Source organism: Loxodonta africana, chromosome 12 (assembly GCF_030014295.1).
Source record: "Loxodonta africana isolate mLoxAfr1 chromosome 12, mLoxAfr1.hap2, whole genome shotgun sequence".
NCBI lineage: Eukaryota > Metazoa > Chordata > Mammalia > Proboscidea > Elephantidae > Loxodonta > Loxodonta africana.
The window spans coordinates 59,114,353-59,133,580 of record NC_087353.1 but is presented as its reverse complement, the minus strand read 5'-3'; the positions used below and the strand labels follow the sequence as shown (position 1 = coordinate 59,133,580).

Here is a 19,228-nt window from a genome sequence, read left to right as displayed (position 1 = left end):
GAGGTTCAGTCCCATGTTTTTCTCCCATTCTGTCAGGGTCCATCTATTGTGGCCCTGCATAGAATGGTTGGTAGTAGTAGCCGGGCACCATCTAGTTCTTCTTCTGGTCTCAGGGTAGATGAGGCTGTGGTTTGTGTAGACTGTTAGTCTTGTAGACTAGTTTCTTCTTTGAGCCTTTGTTTTCCTTCTTTCTCTCTTCCTCTGGACTAGTACAGACCAACGGTTGTATCTTAGACTGAGGGCCTCTGTTTTGGTGTCCTGTGGCTGCTGTAACAAAATACCACAAACAGGGAGGCTTAGAAGAGTAGGAATTTATTGTCTCACAGTTCTGGAGAGTGTGAATTCGAGGTCAGGGTGTTTGTTGGCTGTGTTGATTCCTTCTGAGGCTTGAGAGACAATCTGATGCATTCTGCCTTCCCAGCATCTGGCAGTTCCAGGCGTTCCTTGGCTTGGAGTGCGTCTTCACTTGGTGTCCTTCCTCTGTTTCCCCGTGTCTATGTCTCTTCTTCTATAGTCATATAAGGTTAGGACCCACCCTGCTTCAGTATGACCTCATGTTAGCTGATAACACCTGCGAAGACTCTAGTTTCACACAAAGTTGCATTCATAGGTACAGGGGTTAGGAGTTCAGCATATCCTTTTGGGGACACAGTTCTACTCCTAAAAGTGTCTCTCCCTGCCTCTCATGGGGCCACTGCATTTACGCCCTGTGAGGAACAGAGCATTGTCCCAGGTGCAGGGCTGAGAGCTGAGGGCCTGAGGGGGGAGTGGGCAGCCAAGCCCCTGCCCAGCCCCTCCTCCAGTGTCATCCCTCTGCCCAGGACAAGCTGAGCAGCCAGGGCTTCGGGACAGAGCTGCCACTGGTGGATCACCAGGTGGAGCAGCACAACATCTTCCACAACGAGGTCAAGGCCATCGGACCTCACCTCACCAAGGACAGGGACAAGGTAGTCTGCATGGTGGAGGTGGGGACCTGGGGAGGGAGGGAGCTCAGTCCCGAGTCATCAACCTAACTTGTGCTCCCGGCTCTGTCCTTAGGAGCAGAACAGTGAGCTGCAGGCCAAGTACCAGAAACTGCTGGTGAGAATTTCTCAGGGGGAGGTGTTGCCTGTGAAGGGATGCAGGTGTGGGAGGTGATCAGGCGCCCAAAATCATGGTGATGAGAAGCATCTCTGTGCATCATTAACTTATCCTGTTAAAAACGGTATGTTTGTTAGTTGTCGTCAAGTAGGCCCCTGACTCTTGGTGACCCCATATACAACGGAATGAGACACTGCTTGGTCCTGCACCACCCCCATGATCAATTGCAGATCAGACCATTGTGATCCATAGGGTTTTCACTGGCTGATTTTTGAAGTAGATCACCAGGCCTTTCTCCCTAGTCTGTCTTAGTGAGACTAGGAAGCTCCATTGAAACCTGTTTAACATCATGGCAACATGCAAGCCTCCAATGACAAACGAGTGGTGGCTGCTCATGAGGTGTACTGGCGGGGAATCCAACCCAGGTCTCCCGTGTGGAAGGCGAGACTTCTTCCATTGCCTCATCAGAATGATATAGGCTTGCAGTAAACATTTCACAGAATAGGACGGGATGAAGTGAGAAGAGACAGTGCCCTGGCCCATTCCTGTGCTGTGCTCTGTGCTCATGGACAACTCTACTAGACCCCAAGGGATACAGCCCGTCCTACAATGTGCTTGTTATTTCTTGATGAAGCACCTACCATGTGCCGAGCACAGTGCACATGCTTTGTATACAATAGTTTTCTTTTTCCCTTTTTACAACTTTTTAAAAATGCATTCTTTTTTAAAAATTAATATACTTTATTTTTTAGACTAGTTTTAGCTTTACAGATAAGTGGAGCAGAAAGGACAGAGTTCCTACGTGCCCTTCTCCCCTCTGCACAGTTTTCCCCGTTATTTACGTCTTGCATTCATGTGGTGCATTTATCACAACTGATAAACCAATACTGATGCATTTTTATTAACTAAAGTCCATAGCTTGCATTAAGATCACTCTTTGTGTTGTACAGTCCTGTGGGTTTTGACAAATGCTTAACATCATGTGTCTGTCATGACAGTATCTTGCAGAATAGTTTCACTGCCCTAAAAATGCCATCTCTTCATCCCTCCTTCCATCCCCTGAGCCCCTAGCAACCACTGTTCTTCTTACTGTCTGTGTAGTTTGCCTTTTCCAAAATGTCATACGGTTGGAATCATACAGTATGTAGCTTTTTCAGACTGGTTTCTTTGATTTAGCAGTATGTGTTAAAGATTCCTCCCTGTCTTTTTTTTTTTATTGCTGAATAATGCCCCTCTGTATGGATATACCACGTGATTTTTTTGAAATTGCATAAGCAGTGCACGAATGCTTTCTCCTGCAAATATTTCAAACACCACAGCCATGAGAATACAGAGGCAGCATGATATAGCAGTTGGGAGCCTCCGGAGCCAGTGGCCTGGGTTTGAGTCCCAGCTCCTCCACTTCTCAGTGGTGAGAACTTAAGTGAGCTCCTTAGCTTCTGGCAGTCTCAGTTTGCTCATCTGTAGAATGGAGTTACTGCAAGTCCCTGTCTTTCCTAGTCTTGGTTCTCTAGAGGAGCAAAACCAGTGAAGTATATGTAGATATATAGAGAAAATTTATTTCCATGGCTCATGCAGTTGTGAGGAAATGGCTCATGCAGTTGTGGGGCCTGGGAAGTCCCAGACAGACAACAGACAGGCTGATGACCTCTGCTGGCTCTCATGGTTGGTTACAGGGGCTGATGAACCCAGAATCTGCAGGTCAGGCAACAGGCCAAAGGCCCGCTGGCTCACGGGCATTGCAGGAGTTGGCGAATCTAAAATCTGCAGCAAAGCAGTTGCCATTGATTCTGACTCATGGCGACCCCATGTTTGCCAAAGTAGAGCTGTGCTCCATAGGGCTTTCAGTGGTTGATTTTTCAGAACTAGATTGCCAGGCCTTTCTTCCGAGGCACTTCTGCGTGGACTCAAATCTCCAACCTTTTTGTTAGCAGCCGAGCATAAGCTAAAAGGAGCTTTTAAGCCATAAAAAGTCCTGGAGTAACCTTAAATGTGTATTGCTAAATGAAAGAAGCCTGTTTGGAAAAGCTACCTACTGTATGATTCCCAACCATATGACATTCTGGAAAAGACAAAACTATGGACAGTAAGAACAGGAAACTGCGTGTTAACTCTTTGTAACCACCCAGGGACTATGTACATGCTAGGGACTGTTATTATGCAGAAGAAAGCACAAGCATCTCTCCACCTCTCCCTTCCTTTCTGCCCCACCACTTCTCAGACATAAATGAGCAGCAGTTTGTTGCTCTTTCCAGCTCTCTCTAAAGGGTCATGATAAAGCTGAAAGTGGAAGCTGTAGCTGCTAACGTTTATTGAACACTTACTATATGCCATTCCCTGTGCCCTATAAGGTCAGCACTATCGTTATCCCCATTTTACAGACAGGTAAACTGAGGCTCTACTAAAACATCAGTGCTGTGAAGGTTTTGTGTGTTTTGCTCTCTGTTGTATCCTGGTGACTGGAGTGATGCCTGGGACTGACTAGAGGCTCACCAAACATTTGCTGAATGAATGAATGGAGCTCACAGGGGTCAGGTGACTTGTCCCAGGGCCTAGCCTATCCTTGCATCACCCCCACACCCCTAGGCATTGTCACAGGCACGGCAGCAGCACCTGAGCTCCCTGCAGGACTACATGCAGCGCAGCACCAATGAGCTGTACTGGCTGGACCAGCAGGCCAAGGGCCGCATGCAGTATGACTGGAGCGACCGCAACCTTGACTACCCCAGCCGCCGGCGCCAGTATGAGGTGGGCGTTGGGGCTCAGGAGAACCACCCAGGGCGGGCAAGGGGCCCGGGAGTGAGCAGAGGGTGGCCAGGTGGGGCACTGAGACCTACTCTGCCCCACACTGTAGAATTTCATCAACCGGAACCTGGAGGCCAAAGAGGAGAGGATCAACAAGCTGCATAGTGAGGGGGACCAGCTGCTGGTGGCTGAGCATCCTGGGAGAAACTCCATTGAAGTAGGTGCACAGCGGAAGGGGATGGCCCTCCACCTGGGCCACCCGGCGCTTGGGCAGTCCTTGGAGGTCTTGGTCCTATGTGCTGCATCCATGTCTATCTGTCTGTCTCTCTTTCTCCCATTCTATCTCCCCATTTTGCCAGCTCCTTCTTGCTCTGGTTGGCTCTTCCCTTCTCTCAACATCTCGAATCTTTGGCACATGCTGCCCCTGGCCCCAGGACTTCTGAACCCATAGGGTGCCTTTGTCTGAGCAGGTACAGCTCCTACTCGTTCCTTATGCACTGTACTACCTGAGCAACTCTACATGACAGCCCTGCTCACCTCCTAGACATGCCCCCTCTCTCCTCCTCCCACCCCAGGTGCCTGGCCCAGAGTGACCTCTGGGTCCTGCCCATTCCCCAGCATCTGTGCAGGTACTGGCAGCCTCTTTGTGGGCCACACCCAGGCAGACACCAGATGTCCCTCTCTGACCCACTATTCTGTGGGCCCAGCATCCCTCCAGGGCCCACCTTGCACCCTAGCACCTGACCAACTGTGTCTGCCTCCCACCCCCGTGCAGGCGCACATGGAGGCTGTGCACGCAGACTGGAAGGAGTACCTGAACCTGCTCATCTGTGAGGAGAGTCACCTCAAGTACATGGAGGACTACCACCAGGTACCCGACCACCTGTGTGGGAGCGCTGAGGACCTGCTGGCCCCCCCGGCCTCGGCTCCAGAAGCTTTGCAGGGGCTCTTTGTGCCCATACTTTTTTTTAATTTTTATTGTGCTTTGAGTGAAAGTTTACAACCAAGTTTACAAACCAAGTTATTCTCTCATACTAGAACTTATATACACCTTGCTATATACTCCTAGCTGATCTCCCTCTAATGAGACAGCACACTCTTTCCCTCCACTCTCTATTTTCGTGTCCATTTGGCCATCTTCTGCCCTCCTCTGCCCTCTCATCTCCTCTCCAGACAGGAGCTCTCCACATAGTCTTATGTGTCTACCTGATCCAAGAAGCTCACTCTTCACCAGTATCATTTTCTATCCCATAGTCCAGTCCAATCCCTGTCTGAAGAGTTGGCTTTGGGAATGGTTCCTGTCTTGGGTGCCCACACTTTTAAAGATGTGAGCGGTCCCCAAGTGTGCTGGTGGGCTCTGTGCATTCTCCCCGGGGGGGTGGGACCTCAGAGTCTGATTCAACCAGTCATCAGGGGTAGGGTAGGGGGAGAAATGTGCATTTTAACAAGAGCTGCAGGTTCTTAGGATTGAGCAGTTTAGGGGAACTTGGACTTGAATGTCTGAGTCCTGCTGGACTATGAGCTTCACAGAGATCCATGTTAAGCTTAGGGCATGAGGGGGCATGGGGATGACTAGGTGATCCAGAATTGATGGCCCTGATGAAAGAATACCAGTTGTGTCAAGTTGATGGCAACCCCATGTGTGTTAGGGTAGAGCTGTGCTCCATAGAGTTTCCAGTGACTGATTTTTTGGAAGTAGATTGCCAGACGTTTCTTCTGAGATTCCTCTGGTTAGACTTGAACCTCCAACATTTTGGTTGGCAGCCAAGTGCATTAACCATTTGCACTGCCTAGGGAATTCGATGGAAGAACAGGCCAGATGACTTTGGAGAACAAAGTGGGAGGCTTGTCTTCCATCTCTTGAGAATTGCAATGGAAGTATCACCTCAAGATGGTGTGGCCTAGCACAGAGAGAGGAATGGGGTAGAGAAGAGAGCCCAAAGCTTACTGGCACAGATGGGAGAACTTGATATGTAGGAGAGGTGGCATCTGGAGGGCTGGTGGGGAGGGCCCACCTGGGCCAGGCCATGTGGGTCAGGTGATTGGGAGGCCCAGCCCCACCTGGGACTGAGTTTGAAGCCATAGCCGGGAGAAGGTCCAGGGGCTTCTAGTGGTTTCCTGCCTGTAACGAGGCCACCCGGTCCCCCCAGTTCCACAAAGACGTGAAAGACACACAGGAACTGCTGCAGAAAGTGGACTTGGACCTGAACCAGAAATACAGCCCCGACTTCAAGGACCGTTACCAGATCGAGATGCTGTTACGGGAGCTGGACGTGCGTGATGGGGCTCCCGGTCCCCACTTCAGCCCCCACCTGCCACCCACTCTGCCCCACCCCCTTGAGAGGCTGCGGGTCTCACCCAGCTTCCCCCGCTTTGTCAGGACCAGGAAAAGGCACTGGACAAGTACGAGGATGTGGTACAGGGCCTGCAGCAGCGAGCCCAGCAGGTGGTGCCCCTCAAGTACCGGCGGGAGACACCGCTCAAGCCCATCCCCGTGGAGGCGCTTTGTGACTTTGAGGGTGACCAGGTGAGCCGCTGCCCCACAGTCCCAGACCTGCCATTTTCACGTCACTGGGAAGTCCTGGTGTCACAGTGGTTAAGAGCTTGGCTGCTAACCAAAAAGTTGGCAGTTCGGATCCACCAGCTGCTCCTTGGAAACCCTACGGGGCATTTCTCTGCTGGGCTGGCAGACCCCACTGATGTCCCTGCCCAAGCCTCTATATGGTGGTGTCTTGAGGTGGGTCTGAGAGAGAGGCTAAGACTCCCCAGGTCCAAGATCGAGGGGGCAGGCGAGGAGTTGGGGTGAGCCAAGGCAGGCCTTGTAAGTCTTCTGACGGTGTGGCCCGCTGTGCCCTCCAGGGCCTGATCTCACGGGGCTACAGCTACACCCTACAGAAGAACAACGGGGAGAGCTGGGAGCTCACAGACAGTGCCGGAAACAAGCTGACCGCCCCAGCCATCTGCTTCATGATCCCCCCAACTGACCCTGAGGCCCTGGCTCTGGCTGACAGGTACAGGGGCAAAGGAGGGAGCTGGTGTAGGCTGTCTGCGCCTAGGGGCTTCTTGGGCCCCAGTCATAAGCCGGGGAAACTTGCTTCTGTGGGTGAGGGGTAGGTGGGTGCCGTGACCCCAGCTTGCTCCTCTGCTCTCCCAGCCTGGGCAGCCAGTACTGGAGCGTGCGGCAGAAGGCAGCTGGGAGCAAAAGCGTGCTCCAGCAGCGGCACGAGGTGCTGAAGGCAGAGAACCCTGGAGGTGGGTGCCAGTGACTGGACCACGGCTCTGGGAGGATGGAGGGAGGGGCTGGACCAGGGGCTGTGCAATGGGAGGAATGGCAGGGACAGGGGAGGCTGGGCCAGCCCCTGCCTGGCCTCACGACCCGCTGCGGCCAGCCCCGACCCTGTCTTCCTCCGGCAGATGCCTCTGACTTGCAGGGGCGGCAGCTGCTGGCTGGCTTGGACAAGGTGGCCCGCGACCTGGACCAGCAGGAGAAGGCCATCACGGGCATCCTTCGACCACCGCTGGAGCAGGGCCGGGCTGTGCAGGACAGTGCTGAGCGGGCCAAGGGTCTCAAGGTACCACCCAGCAGGGGCCCAGGCTAGGCCCTGGGGAACTCGGCCGTGGCCCCTTCTCAGCCCTACAAGGGTCTGGGGACATTGATGGCAGGTGCTTGACTTGCCACGTGGCTTGCCTGCCACGTGTAACAACGTGTAACCAGCAGCTCTGTGTTGAGGCAATGGCAGGGCTGTTCCTTCCACCTCTGTAGACTCTGAGAACCCAGGTGGATGGGGACAGTCAGAGTACCTACCTCATAGGGTTGCCACAGATTAGATGAGACCATCAAGTGAACTGCTCAGAATGGTTAAGTGTTCAAGTATCACCAATTGACTGTTGTCATCACTACTGGTAGTCATAGTCCACCTGCATCAGTGTGTCCTGGGGTGCTCATTAAAAACGCAGGCTCCTGGGCCTGCGCCCCAGACACGTCAGCCTCCAGGGCGTGGGCTCAGGCCTCTGCATTTTCACCAAACATCAACACTGCTCCTGCTATCCCTGAAGCGTGGGGCCCACTGCCCTCTTACCACATGCTGTTCCCCTATTTGTGTCCACCTGGGTACATCTTTGGAGGGACAGAGGGTGGTGGGGGCTGCCCAGGTTGGCTGGCCTGGCCATGCTGACCAGGGGGCTCTGTTCCTCACAGAACATCACCAACGAGCTGCTGCACATCAAGCCTGAGATGGTGCGGAGCACAGCCGAGTGTGAAGCCTTCATCCAGGCCCTCCCGGGCAGTGGCAGTACGCCCCTGCTCAGGACCCGGGTGGACGACACCAATGGCAAATACGAGCGCCTGGCCCAGCTGCTGGACTCAGCCCAGGAGAAGTGGGTGGCAGGCAGGCAATGAGGGCCTGGGATAGCAGGCAGGGGGCCAGGAGGGCACCCCTCAACTCCTGTCCACTGTCCTCAGGGTCGACGTTGCCAACCGCCTGGAAAAGAGCCTGCAGCAGGGCTGGGAGCTGCTGGCCACATATGAGAGTCAGCTGATTCAGGATGACATGGTGCCTGATAGTGGCCATGCCCTGGATGACAAGAGGCAGGAGCTGGCCGTGAGTCGGGGACCACGGGGAGTCCTCCTCTGAGGTGGGGGTGGCTTTTGGGTGTATCCCATCCTACCACCGCCCTTAGAGAAGGGGAAACCAAGGCCCCAAGTTACCACAGCGACAAGTCTCCATTTTGGGAATGCCTAAAACTAAAACCAAACTCACTGCTGTCATGTCAGTTCCAACTCAGTGACCCCATGTGACAGACCAGAACTGCCCCGTAGGGTTTCCTAGGCTGTAGTCTTTATGGGAGCAGGTTGCCAGGTCTTTTCTCCTGAGGAGCAGCTGGTGGGTTTGAACTGCTGACCTTTCAGGTAACAGCTGAGCACTTAACCACTGCGCCACTAGGGCTCCTTTGAGAATTCCTAAGGGTGTCAAATTAGAAGTTGCGAAGTGGAGGTCCACGGCCCAAATCCCAGCGGCTCGTGTGGTCTGTGTGGCCTGTGAAATTTCAGGAGCCCGTCATATTTTGAAATCAAATGTCTGTATAAAATTCCAGGCTTCTGGTGTCTCTTGCTGAGCAGTGGATCTGGCCTGTGCACCCACATGGGAAGTCCACTGAGTGGAGGGGCGGCTGCCTCCCCTGCTGGGGTGTCTGTCCACCAGGCCCTGCACGCACTGGCCTGCCTGCAGCCATTTGAGTCTGTGACCTCTGTGGTGGCCCCTTCCTCAGAACACAGCAGGAATATCACCAGGTTTAAGGAGAGGCCCAGAGGCTTCTGTGGGCCCTTTCTACTCCCAGGCTTGAGTGCCCTCCTGAGCAGAGGTCCCAGCACTTCAGTCAGAGCACTTGCCATGGGCTCCAGGAGCTCTGTCCATAGTGCCCACCTTTCCTCCCTCCTTGCCTGGGCAGGCCATGGCCTCCGAGCTGCAGGCCAAGAAGTCCCTCCTGGGCGAGGCCGAGCAGAACCTGCAGACAGTCAAGCAGTGCTCGAGCTCGCTGGTCAGCCGCTTCCAGGAGCACTGCCCTGACCTCGAGCGGCAGGAGGCTGAGGTTCACAAGCTCAACCAGCGCTTCGACAACCTGCGCCAGCAGATTGACCACAGGTGAGTTGGCCAGAGGATGGGCAGGGGTGGCGCGGACAAGGAAGCAGCCTTGGGCTGAGCTGGTCTGCCTCGAAGCCATGAAGGTAGGAATCCTCCAGGAGCCAGTGACGGCTGTTTGTTTTTTTCTCTAAGTAATTTCCTTTTTGAAGAAAGCAGTATACACAGTAAGACGTTCAAACAGTGAATACCCCCAAGGTAAGGGGGTTATCAGTTTCTTGTGTATCCTCCCAAAAATATTCTGTTTGAGCAAGGATGGATGAATGGATGGATGGGTTGGTGGATGGACAGATAAATAGCACATGACTAACAACATACCGTGTATACTACATCTTGTTACTTTTCCTGTCATACACGCACTGGCCTCGTGAGTCAGTAAGAATTCCCTCCTCTTGTTTCCTGGAAGAGTATAAGTAGAATCGATAGTCTTTCTTCCTTACGTTCTTGGTAGGATTCACTAGTTAGGCCATCTGGGCCTTCAGTTTTTTGTGTGGGGGAAGGTTTTTAATTACAAATTCAGTCTCTGATAGTACAGGAACATTTGGGTTATCTAATTCTTGTTGAGTTCACTTTGGTAGTTTGTGTCTTTCAAGGAATTTGTCCATTTCATCTAAGTTGTTAAATTTATTGGTATATGGTTGTCACATAACACTCTCACCCTTTTAATGTCTGTAGGATCTGAGGTATTATCCCTTCTCTCTCATTCTTATTACCATCTTTTTGTTGTCATTGTGTCTTCTTTTTCTTTCTGATCAGTCTGTTGGAGGCTTATCAATTTTATTAAGATAATTTCAAAGAACTAGCTTTTGGTTTCAGTCATTTTCCTTTGTTTTCTGCTTCATTGATTTCCACTCTTCATTATTTGCTCCTCTTTTTTAAGGTGGAAACTTAGATGTTGAAATTTTTCTTCTTTTCTAATAAGCATTTTAATGCTATGTATTTCCCTGTAAGCACTGCTTTAGCTGTATCCCCTGAATTCGGATATTTTTATTTTCAGTGAGTTCAAAAGATTTCCTAGCTTTTCCTTGTGATTTCTCCTTTGACCATGAGTTATTTAGACCCTATAGTGTGGGGATCTTTGCAGGTCACTGCTTAGAGGCTAACCTTGTTCTTTACAAAGGCTATGGAGTGCTCCAACTTAGCATTCCATAATTTACTGAATTAGTCGCTTTCTGGTAAATGTTTAGGTTATTTCCAGTTAAATTACCCTTTCTTTTCCTTTTGAAGAAATTAGGACAGCCTCTTTTCAAAGAGGATCTGAGGTGGCTTCCAGTGAGGCACCTGCTGCCTGTGGCAGAGTCCTGAGTGGCTTTTCCTCATGTAGGTCTCAGAGCCTGCAGGATGCCAAGACTGCTTACAACAACTACCGTAGCGGCTATGACCACATGCTCCAGTTCCTGTCCAACATCCCCAGTTACAAGCCCCAAGAGACAGACAGCCTCAGCCAGATGGAGACCAAGCTGAAGAATCAGAAGGTAAGGTGGCTTCTTCTGGTTTGCAGATGTATGGCAGCAAAGGGAAGGGTTAGAGGCCAACAAGCCCTTCTCCATGGAGAAGAGCCACACCCTCAGGAAGTAGAGCAGGCAGTGGTGGCTAACAGCCTTGGTGGGAACAAGACAGAACCTGGCCCAACCGTCCTGCTGGACCTTGGCCCTGCTTGGCTCCCAGCACCTCATTCTCTTTCAGACTAGAATTGTGCCTATCCATCCCTCCCTCCTTCAGTGTCTAGCACAGGGCCTGACCCAGAGTGGACACTGGGTGAAGGCTGGCTGAGTGAGCCAATGGCACAGAAACACAAGAGTAGCCCTTGTGGGGCGTTGGGGGGAACAAAAAAAAAAAACCTGTTTTGTTTTTTTTTTTTGAGTCCTGCCTCAGAAGGCAGCAATGCCTTGGGGTTGAGCCCTGGAATCAGATAACCTAGACTGAAAGCCCGGCTCCATCACTCATTAGCCATGTCCCTGTGGGCAAGTTACTTACCCTCACTGTGCCTCAGTTTTCCCGTTCATGAGCTGGAGATAATGATGGTGCTTACCTCATAGGATTATTTGAAGATTGAATGAGATGATTTAAGTAAGATGTTAGAACAGTTAGAACGTGAGTTTATTGGCAAAGGTGATTATCTTCTTGGCCCTTCTTCACAGTGCCTCAGGATTGATTTTTGTAATGAACAAGTAAACACAAGGAAGCCATCGAGTTGATTTCAACTCATAGTGACCCTATAGAACAGAGCAGAACTGCTGCGTAGGGTTTCTAATGCTATGATCTTTATGGGACCAGACTGCCACATCTTTCTCCCACAGAGCAGCTGGTGGGTTCAAACTGCCGACCTTTGGGTTAGCATCCAAGCACTTAACCACTGCGTCACCAGGGTGCCATACTTCACACAAGAGAATAATTTCAGATTCTAAGGAATCCAGCTACTCTGTTGTCTTAGTTATCTACTGCTACTATAACAGAAATACTACACATGGATGGCTTTAAAAAAATTTTTTTTCTCACAATTTAGGAGGCTTGAAGTCCAAATTTAGGGTGCTGGCTCTAGAGGAAGGCTTGGCTGTCTTTTGGCTCTGGGAGGAGGTCTCTGTCTCCTCTGAGCTTCTGCTCCTGGGCTGTCTTCATGTGCTTGGATCTCTCTTCCTCCGTTTCTCTCTGCTTACTTGCATTTAATCTCTTTTAAATTTCAAAAGAGATTGACTCGAGATACATCCTGCACTAATCCTGCCTCATTAATGCGACAGAGATGACCCATTCCCAAATGAGACTGTAACCACAGGCATAGAGATTAGGGTTTATAACACACATTTTTAGGGGGCACAATTTAATCCGTAACATCTGTCAAGAGGGTTTTTTTGTTTTAATTTTGATTTTTAAAATCTCGTTTGTTTTATAGAACCTGCTAGATGAAATCGCAAGCAAGGAACAGGAAGTAAAGAAAGTCTATGCCAATTCCCAGCAGTACCAGCAGGCTGTAAAGGTGAGACACAAAACTCCAGCCCCAAGCACAACACAACAGGGTACCTCTGTACACCAGGTGAGCTAGGGAGCAGTGCACAGCTCTGGCAGGTTGATGAGTAACTGGTTAGGCTTACACCCTGCTGGTGGCCGTGTAAACAACACAGCCCTTTTGGAAAACAGTATGGTACTAGGCACCAGAGGCCATAAAATGATTTTATACGCTTTGCACCAGTAAACTCCTTGGGGAGATTTACCCTAAAGGAAAAAGTACAAAAGAACAATGCAGGATAAACAAAATCGTTGTAACAGCACTATTTATAATAGCAAACTAGAAACAAAAATATAAAAACAAGCTAGAAATAACCTAAGTGCCCAATAGCATGACACATCCATTGGATGGATTACAAAGTTATCAAACTGATGAACATGAACACGAGGTGGCGGCAACATGAGAAAAGGTGTATGTTTTGATGTTAAGTGAAGAAAGTGGGGTGTCAAAATCTCGGGGAGGAAACACTGGAACAGGTGGTGGGGGAATGGGGACTGTGGGCAGACCTTTTCTTTTTCCGGCCTGCTGCTCCGTGGCATAGCTATGCTTTGCAGATGCAGTAATGATTTATTGCTCTCCTGGCAGTTAGCAAAGGGTGCAGCTGGGAGAAAGACCTGTGCAGATTACCAGACCAAAACCAAAAAACCAAACCTGTGGCTGTCAAGTTGATTCCAACTCATAGGGACCCTATAGGACAGAGTAGAATCGCCCCATGGGGTTTCTAAGGAGCAGCTGGTGGATTCGCACTGCCAACTTTCTGGTTAGCAGCCAAACTCTTAATGATTGTGCCAGCAGGGTTCCATTTATCAGACCAGCATGGTTTAAAGACTCAGTCCCACATGGCAAAGGCCAGGGCTTGGGTCAGCTGGAAAGGGTATAAGAACGTTCTAGTCTCTTCTCACTTCCTGTCATCTGTCCTCTGGCATGTCTCTCTGTCTCACCCAGGACTACGAATTAGAAGCAGAGAAACTAAGGTCCCTGCTCGACCTGGAGAATGGAAGGAACAGTCACGTGAGCAAGAGAGCCAGGCTCCAGTCTCCGGCCGCCAGAGTAAAGGAAGAGGTGAGCTGTTGGCATCTGGGTGGCGAGACACAGGGCGGGCTGCCTGGTTCCCCAGGGCACTGCCAGCGGGCCTCCAAGATAATGCACAGTAGGGAGACTGGGGTGAGTGCCCTCCCAGGTTGCAAACAGGTTTGGTAAGAGGAAAGAATGATGAGCTCATTCTAGGACGCTGACATTGATAGGCCTGCAGTGACAGCCTAGTAGAGGGAGGCATCTGGGCCACAGGGATGGATTTAGGAAGCTCCTGCTTTGGTGCGCCTCATTAAGCACACAGGAGAAGGGCAGATGTTATTCTTCCTATGCACTGAAAATGAAGGTACACGAGAGGCAGAGAAACAGGCTTGGGGTCGCAGGGGCCAAGAGTCAAACTTGGCGCGTCTGACTCTAAATCACTTTTCTCTCCACTCCAGAGACTGGAGTAGAGCTCCAGGTTATCAGTAGGCAAGGAGCTACCCCTCAGCAATAACAACAATCAGATTTTATTAAAACATAGAGCTGTGCTCATTAAAATGGTGATACTGGGCCAGAGAAAGATTAAAACAATGGAACAGTTTAGAGGGTTAGCAAATAAATCCAAATTTTGGGAATTCTGGTATGATAGCAGTGGCATTAAAAATGAATGAGGTATGGTCTGCCTTGAGCATTATGCTCTCTTAAGAACTGCCTGTATGGGATTAAAGCAACAACAGCAACTCAAAAGATTAGAAAGGAAACTTAGGGAGCAATGCTAATGGGGGGGAACAACTCAGAAAAGGAGGGCAAGGATGGTTGTACAACTCGAAGAATGGAATCAGTGTCACTGAATCATACACGTAGAAAGGGTTGAATTGCTGTACATTTTGCTATGTATATTCTCAACGACAAAATTTTTTAAAAATGAGGTAAATATAAATGATTCAATGTATGATTTAGAGACAACAGCACAACTATTTGGAAAATAAAATTATGTTCAAATCTTTATTTTAAATAAGCAGCAGCTAAACCTTCTAGCACCTGAACACCAGATTTTTCAGATGCTGTGTCCAGGCTTTCTAGCTCTTTCCCCAGTAGCCTGTAGACCCCTGTTTGCTAACTGTGCTCCTAAACACCTTCCCTGCAGGAAGCCTCTCTTGCTGCCAAGTTCACGGAGGTCAGCGCTGTCAACAGACAGAAGTTACAGAATCTGGAGTTCGCTCTCAATCTCCTGAGACAGGTAACCAGTCTCAGCCAGAGATGCCATTGAAACCATTCTCACGAGCTAGGTGAGAAAGAGAAGAATCACTCTGCCTCAGAGACACAGCCTGTGAATTCAGGGGACTGCCACTTGCTGGCGTTTCTGGGCAGTGCCCATGCAGACGCTGGGCTGAGCCACTGCTCCTGTGGACACGGGTGGGTGGTAACTTACATCCTCAAATCAGTAAATATCTGCCAAGTGCCTGGTAAACATTAACTTATTTTTTAAAGTCCATAATGGTTAGGGCAACACTGTTTGTAATAGCAAGAACCTGGAAACACCGCAACATTCCTGAGCAGTGGGCTAGTTCAGTAAATTATGGCCCGTGCTTACAGTGAAAGGCTGCGTAGCCTCGAAGTAACAATGTGGCATTATCTCCATGCGCTCAGTGCAGCAGGCAGGGTGCAGCCCAGGAGACCACCGTTTGTGGGGGAGAAGCAAACACAGGGTGCACGTGGACAGCATGCGTGCTGCGTGTGCACAGAAAATGCCTCATCAGGGCCGAGGCGGGAGACTGCTGCACTCCTGAGTTTTCTGTAGCTCTAGCATGTGTACCAGATGCATTTTAGAAACCCAAGCTAGTCATTTTGCCCTTTCCAGAAGTAACCCTAGAATTGGACTGATGTGAGCCAGCACTGGGGAAGTCCTTTGGGACCTTAGGACAGCCAATCTGACCCATTCCCAGGTGTCCCTGATCAGCTCTGACCCGGGGCACGGGCTGCAGGAGAGCCTGGCTTTAACCGTGTGTTGCCTTCTCCATCCCAGCAGCCAGAAGTGGAAGTAACCCATGAGACCCTGCAGGGGAGCAAGCCGGGGTCCAGGGCGGAGGAGATGTGGAAGATTAGGAAGGAGCTGGATGAGGAGACCCAGCGGCGGCAGCAGCTAGAGAGCGAGGTCAAGAGTGCCCAGGAGGAAATCCTGACCCTGCAGAGCCGGGAGCCTCAGGAGTCGGTGGTGAGGAAGGAGGTGCTAAAGAAGGTGCCAGACCCTGCGCTGGAGGAGAGCTTCCAGCAAATGCAGCGTACCCTGGCAGAGGAGCAGCACAAGAACCAGCTGCTGCAAGAGGAGCTGGAGGCGCTGTGGGCTCGGCTTCGGACGCTGGAGCATGAGGCTGAGGATGGTGCGGGGCAGGAGTATGTGGTCAAGGAGGTGCTGCGCATCGAGCCCGACCAGGCCCAGGAGGACGAGGTGCTGCGGCTCCGGGAGGAGCTGGAGGGGCTGCGCAGGCAGAAGGGTATGCGGGAAGCAGAGGTGGCCCTGCTGCGGCAGCGCATCGTGGCCCTGGCTGAGGAGAAGAGTAGGACGCAGGAGAAGGTCATGGAGAAGGCGGTGGTGAAGCTGCAGAATGACCCCCAGCTGGAGGCGGAGTTCCGGCAGCTGCAGGAGGACCAGCAGCGGGAGGGCCAGCTGCGGAAGAAGCAGGAAGAGGAGCTGAGCTTCTTGCAGGACAAGCTGAGGAGGCTGGAGAAGGAGCGGGCTATGGCCGAGGGCAAGATCACTGTCAAGGAGGTGCTCAAGGTGGAGAAGGACCTGGCCACTGAGAGGGAGGTCAGCAATCTCAAACGCCAGTACGAGGATGAGGCTGCCAGGGCGCACGCCAACCAGAGGGAGAAGACGGAGCTCCTCCGGAAGATATGGGCCTTGGAGGAAGAGAACGCCAAGGTGGTGGTGCAGGAGAAGGTGCGGGAGATCGTCCGGCCAGACCCCAAGGCCGAGAGCGAGGTGGCCAACCTCCGCTTGGAGCTGGTCGAGCAGGAGAGGAAGTACCGGGGGGCTGAGGAGCAGCTGCAGAGCTACCAGAGCGAGCTGGAGGCACTCCGGAAGCGAGGCCCCCAGGTGGAGGTCAAAGAAGTGACCAAAGAAGTCATCAAGTACAAGACGGACCCTGAAATGGAGCAGGAGCTCCAGCGGCTCAGGGAGGAGATTGTTGACAAGACCAGGCTGATTGAGAGGTGTGACCTGGAGATCTACCAGCTGAAGCAGGAGATCCAGTCCCTGAGACACACAAAGCCCCAGGTGCAGACCAAAGAGGTCATCCAAGAGATCCTTCAGTTCCGGGAAGACCCCCAGACCAAGGAGGAAGTGGAGTCTTTGAGGGCAAAGCTGTCCGAAGAGCAGAAGAAGCAGGTGGACCTCGAGAGGGAGAAGGCTTCACAGGAGGAGAAGATCCAGGAGAAGGAGAAGGAGCTTTCCCAAGTGAGGGAGAAGGTGGTGCAGCAGGAGGTGGTCCAGTATGAGGAGGACCCGGGCTTGCGGGCCGAAGTGAACTCCTTCACCGAGAGCATCGACATCGAGCTCCGGCAGATCGACAACCTCCGTGGGGAGCTACGGCGGCTGCAGCGGCGGCGTGGTGAGCTCGAACGGCAGCTGGAGGAGCTGGAGCGTGAGCGGCAGGCACGCAGGGAGGCCGAGCTGGAGGTGCAGCGCCTGAAGCAGCGGCTGGCTGACCTGGAGAAGGAGGAGGGCGAGGCCCATGAGAAGGTGACCCTCAAGCAGAAGGTGGTCCTGCAGCAGGACCCCCAGCAGGTCCGGGAGCACGCCCTGCTCACGCTCCAGCTGCAGGAGGAGCGGCACCGGCGGCAGGTCCTGGAGAGCGAGCTCGAGACCCTCAGGAAGAAGCTGCTCCACCTGGAGAAGATGGAAGTCAAGGAGAAGGTGATCTTTTCTGAGAGTGTCCAGGTGGAGAAGGGCGACATGGAGCAAGAGATCCAGAAGCTCAAGGGCAGCTTAGAGGAGGAGAGCCGGAGCAAGAGAGAGCTAGACGCTGAGGTGAGCCGGCTGGAGGCCAAGCTGTCTGAGCTGGAATTCCACAACTCCAAGTCATCCAAGGAGCTGGATTTCCTGAGGGAGGAGAACCACAGACTGCAACTTGAGCGGCAGAACCTGCAGCTGGAGACCAGGCGGCTCCAGTCGGAGATCGAAATGGCGGCAGTGGAAACGCGGGACCTGAGAAGCCTGTCAGCAGTGGACGTTGGGCTGAGCCTGAACTCCAGACTGTGGTCCCTGGAGCAAGAGCTGGAGGAACTCAAGAGGCTCTCCAGGGACAAGGATGTCGAGATCGATGAGCTGCAGAAGCGCCTGGTTAACGCAGCTGTCAAGCGGGAGCAGCGGGAGAACCACCTGCGGCGCTCCATCGTGGTCATTGACCCTGACACAGGCCACGAGCTGTCCCCTGAGGAGGCACGCCGGGCAGGCCTTATCGACTGGAGCATGTTTGTGAAGCTCCGGAGCCAGGAGTGTGACTGGGAGGAGATATCGGTGAAGGGCCCCAACGGGGAGTCCTCGGTGATCCACGACAGGAAGTCCGGCAAGAAGTTCTCCATTGAGGAGGCCCTCAAGAGTGGCCGGCTAAGCCCTGCCCAGTATGATCGCTACGTCAACAAGGACATGTCCATCCAGGAGCTGGCCATCCTGGTGTCTGGGCAGAAGTAGGCCCGGCACTTCCACCAGTCTCTTCTCAGTGGCCAACCCTCTCCTACCCAGCACCCTCCTGGGTGTCTCTTCCTCCCTGGCCCCATGTGCCCTCATGCAGCTTCTTCCTCTGTGTGGAGCTGAGCACTGTAGCCATGCCTCACTGCCAGGCTGCTCAGACCACAACTCCGGACTGTGACGCATCCTCAACTGTCACCTGGGAGGTGACCCGCTGCACCCTCCAATGATTTGACAGCTGCAATGCCCTTTTTCCTATCTCCTACACACTCCCTTCAATAGACTCATGTGATGCCTGGAAACAATCTGAAATCTACCAAAGCACAAGCCAAGGCAGGCAAGCCCGCTCCACACAGCTCAGGCCTGGCACACCAGATGGCCCAACTCTATGGCAAAGGGGCCCTCTTCCCACACACCTGTCCCTTCCCCCAGGGACTAGGCCGCCAGGGCCCATACTAGCACTCACACTCCTCTGGGCTTCTGGCCGAGAACCAGCTTTCTGTCAGAGCAGCCTCCTCCGGAGTTACCCTACTTGTGAGGCACAGCTAGACTGCCAGCAAAGGCTGAGAGAGACCAGAACCATGTCTGGCCCTTGAGAGGTGCTAGAGTGGAGGTGAACTGTCAGCTAGATGTCCCTAGAAAACGTACCAGAGATTGTCCTATGGTTCTGAAATTAGAGGATTTTAATAGTGGAATGTGTTGCTGTAGCCCGAGTCTCAGTGCCCTTTAAGTCTTGCTTATCTCACTGGTATTTAGGAATGCGAAAAAGATGATTTTTCACCAAATGAATTTCTGATTTTGTAGAGCATGTACTATGTAAGAAAATGGGAAGCAATGGGGAAGTCTATAGTGTGAAAATAAAAACCTGGTGGCTTGATTCTCATTTAATTGTAAGGCACGTTTTTCCCTCTTTTGCATGTTAAGCATATTCCCCCACACTCCCTTCTTGGCTTTCAGCCACAATGGACATTACATATATACCAGCTCCTGCGGAGGAAAAATTATTTGCAAATATGGTAAAAAGGGAACACGTTTTGGAAAACTTGAAACAATTTA

General features: G+C 52.0%; 1 protein-coding gene across 1 annotated transcript in view; it reads left to right on the top strand.

The window, feature by feature from the left end:
* The window catches only part of PPL (periplakin), a 52,905-nt gene extending 33,693 nt beyond the window's left edge, over positions 1-19,212 (top strand). Inside the window, exons 5-22 of the mRNA XM_010597326.3 lie at positions 822-947; positions 1,039-1,080; positions 3,667-3,828; positions 3,935-4,042; positions 4,601-4,696; positions 5,976-6,098; positions 6,206-6,352; positions 6,685-6,836; positions 6,980-7,077; positions 7,240-7,397; positions 8,024-8,202; positions 8,288-8,426; positions 9,274-9,467; positions 10,789-10,939; positions 12,355-12,438; positions 13,414-13,530; positions 14,630-14,722; positions 15,509-19,212. Coding sequence (XP_010595628.1) covers positions 822-947; positions 1,039-1,080; positions 3,667-3,828; positions 3,935-4,042; positions 4,601-4,696; positions 5,976-6,098; positions 6,206-6,352; positions 6,685-6,836; positions 6,980-7,077; positions 7,240-7,397; positions 8,024-8,202; positions 8,288-8,426; positions 9,274-9,467; positions 10,789-10,939; positions 12,355-12,438; positions 13,414-13,530; positions 14,630-14,722; positions 15,509-18,175 — 4,836 coding nt within the window. The 3' untranslated portion in view covers positions 18,176-19,212. The remainder of the gene's footprint in view (positions 1-821; positions 948-1,038; positions 1,081-3,666; positions 3,829-3,934; positions 4,043-4,600; positions 4,697-5,975; positions 6,099-6,205; positions 6,353-6,684; positions 6,837-6,979; positions 7,078-7,239; positions 7,398-8,023; positions 8,203-8,287; positions 8,427-9,273; positions 9,468-10,788; positions 10,940-12,354; positions 12,439-13,413; positions 13,531-14,629; positions 14,723-15,508) is intronic.
* Positions 19,213-19,228: the final 16 nt, after the last annotated feature.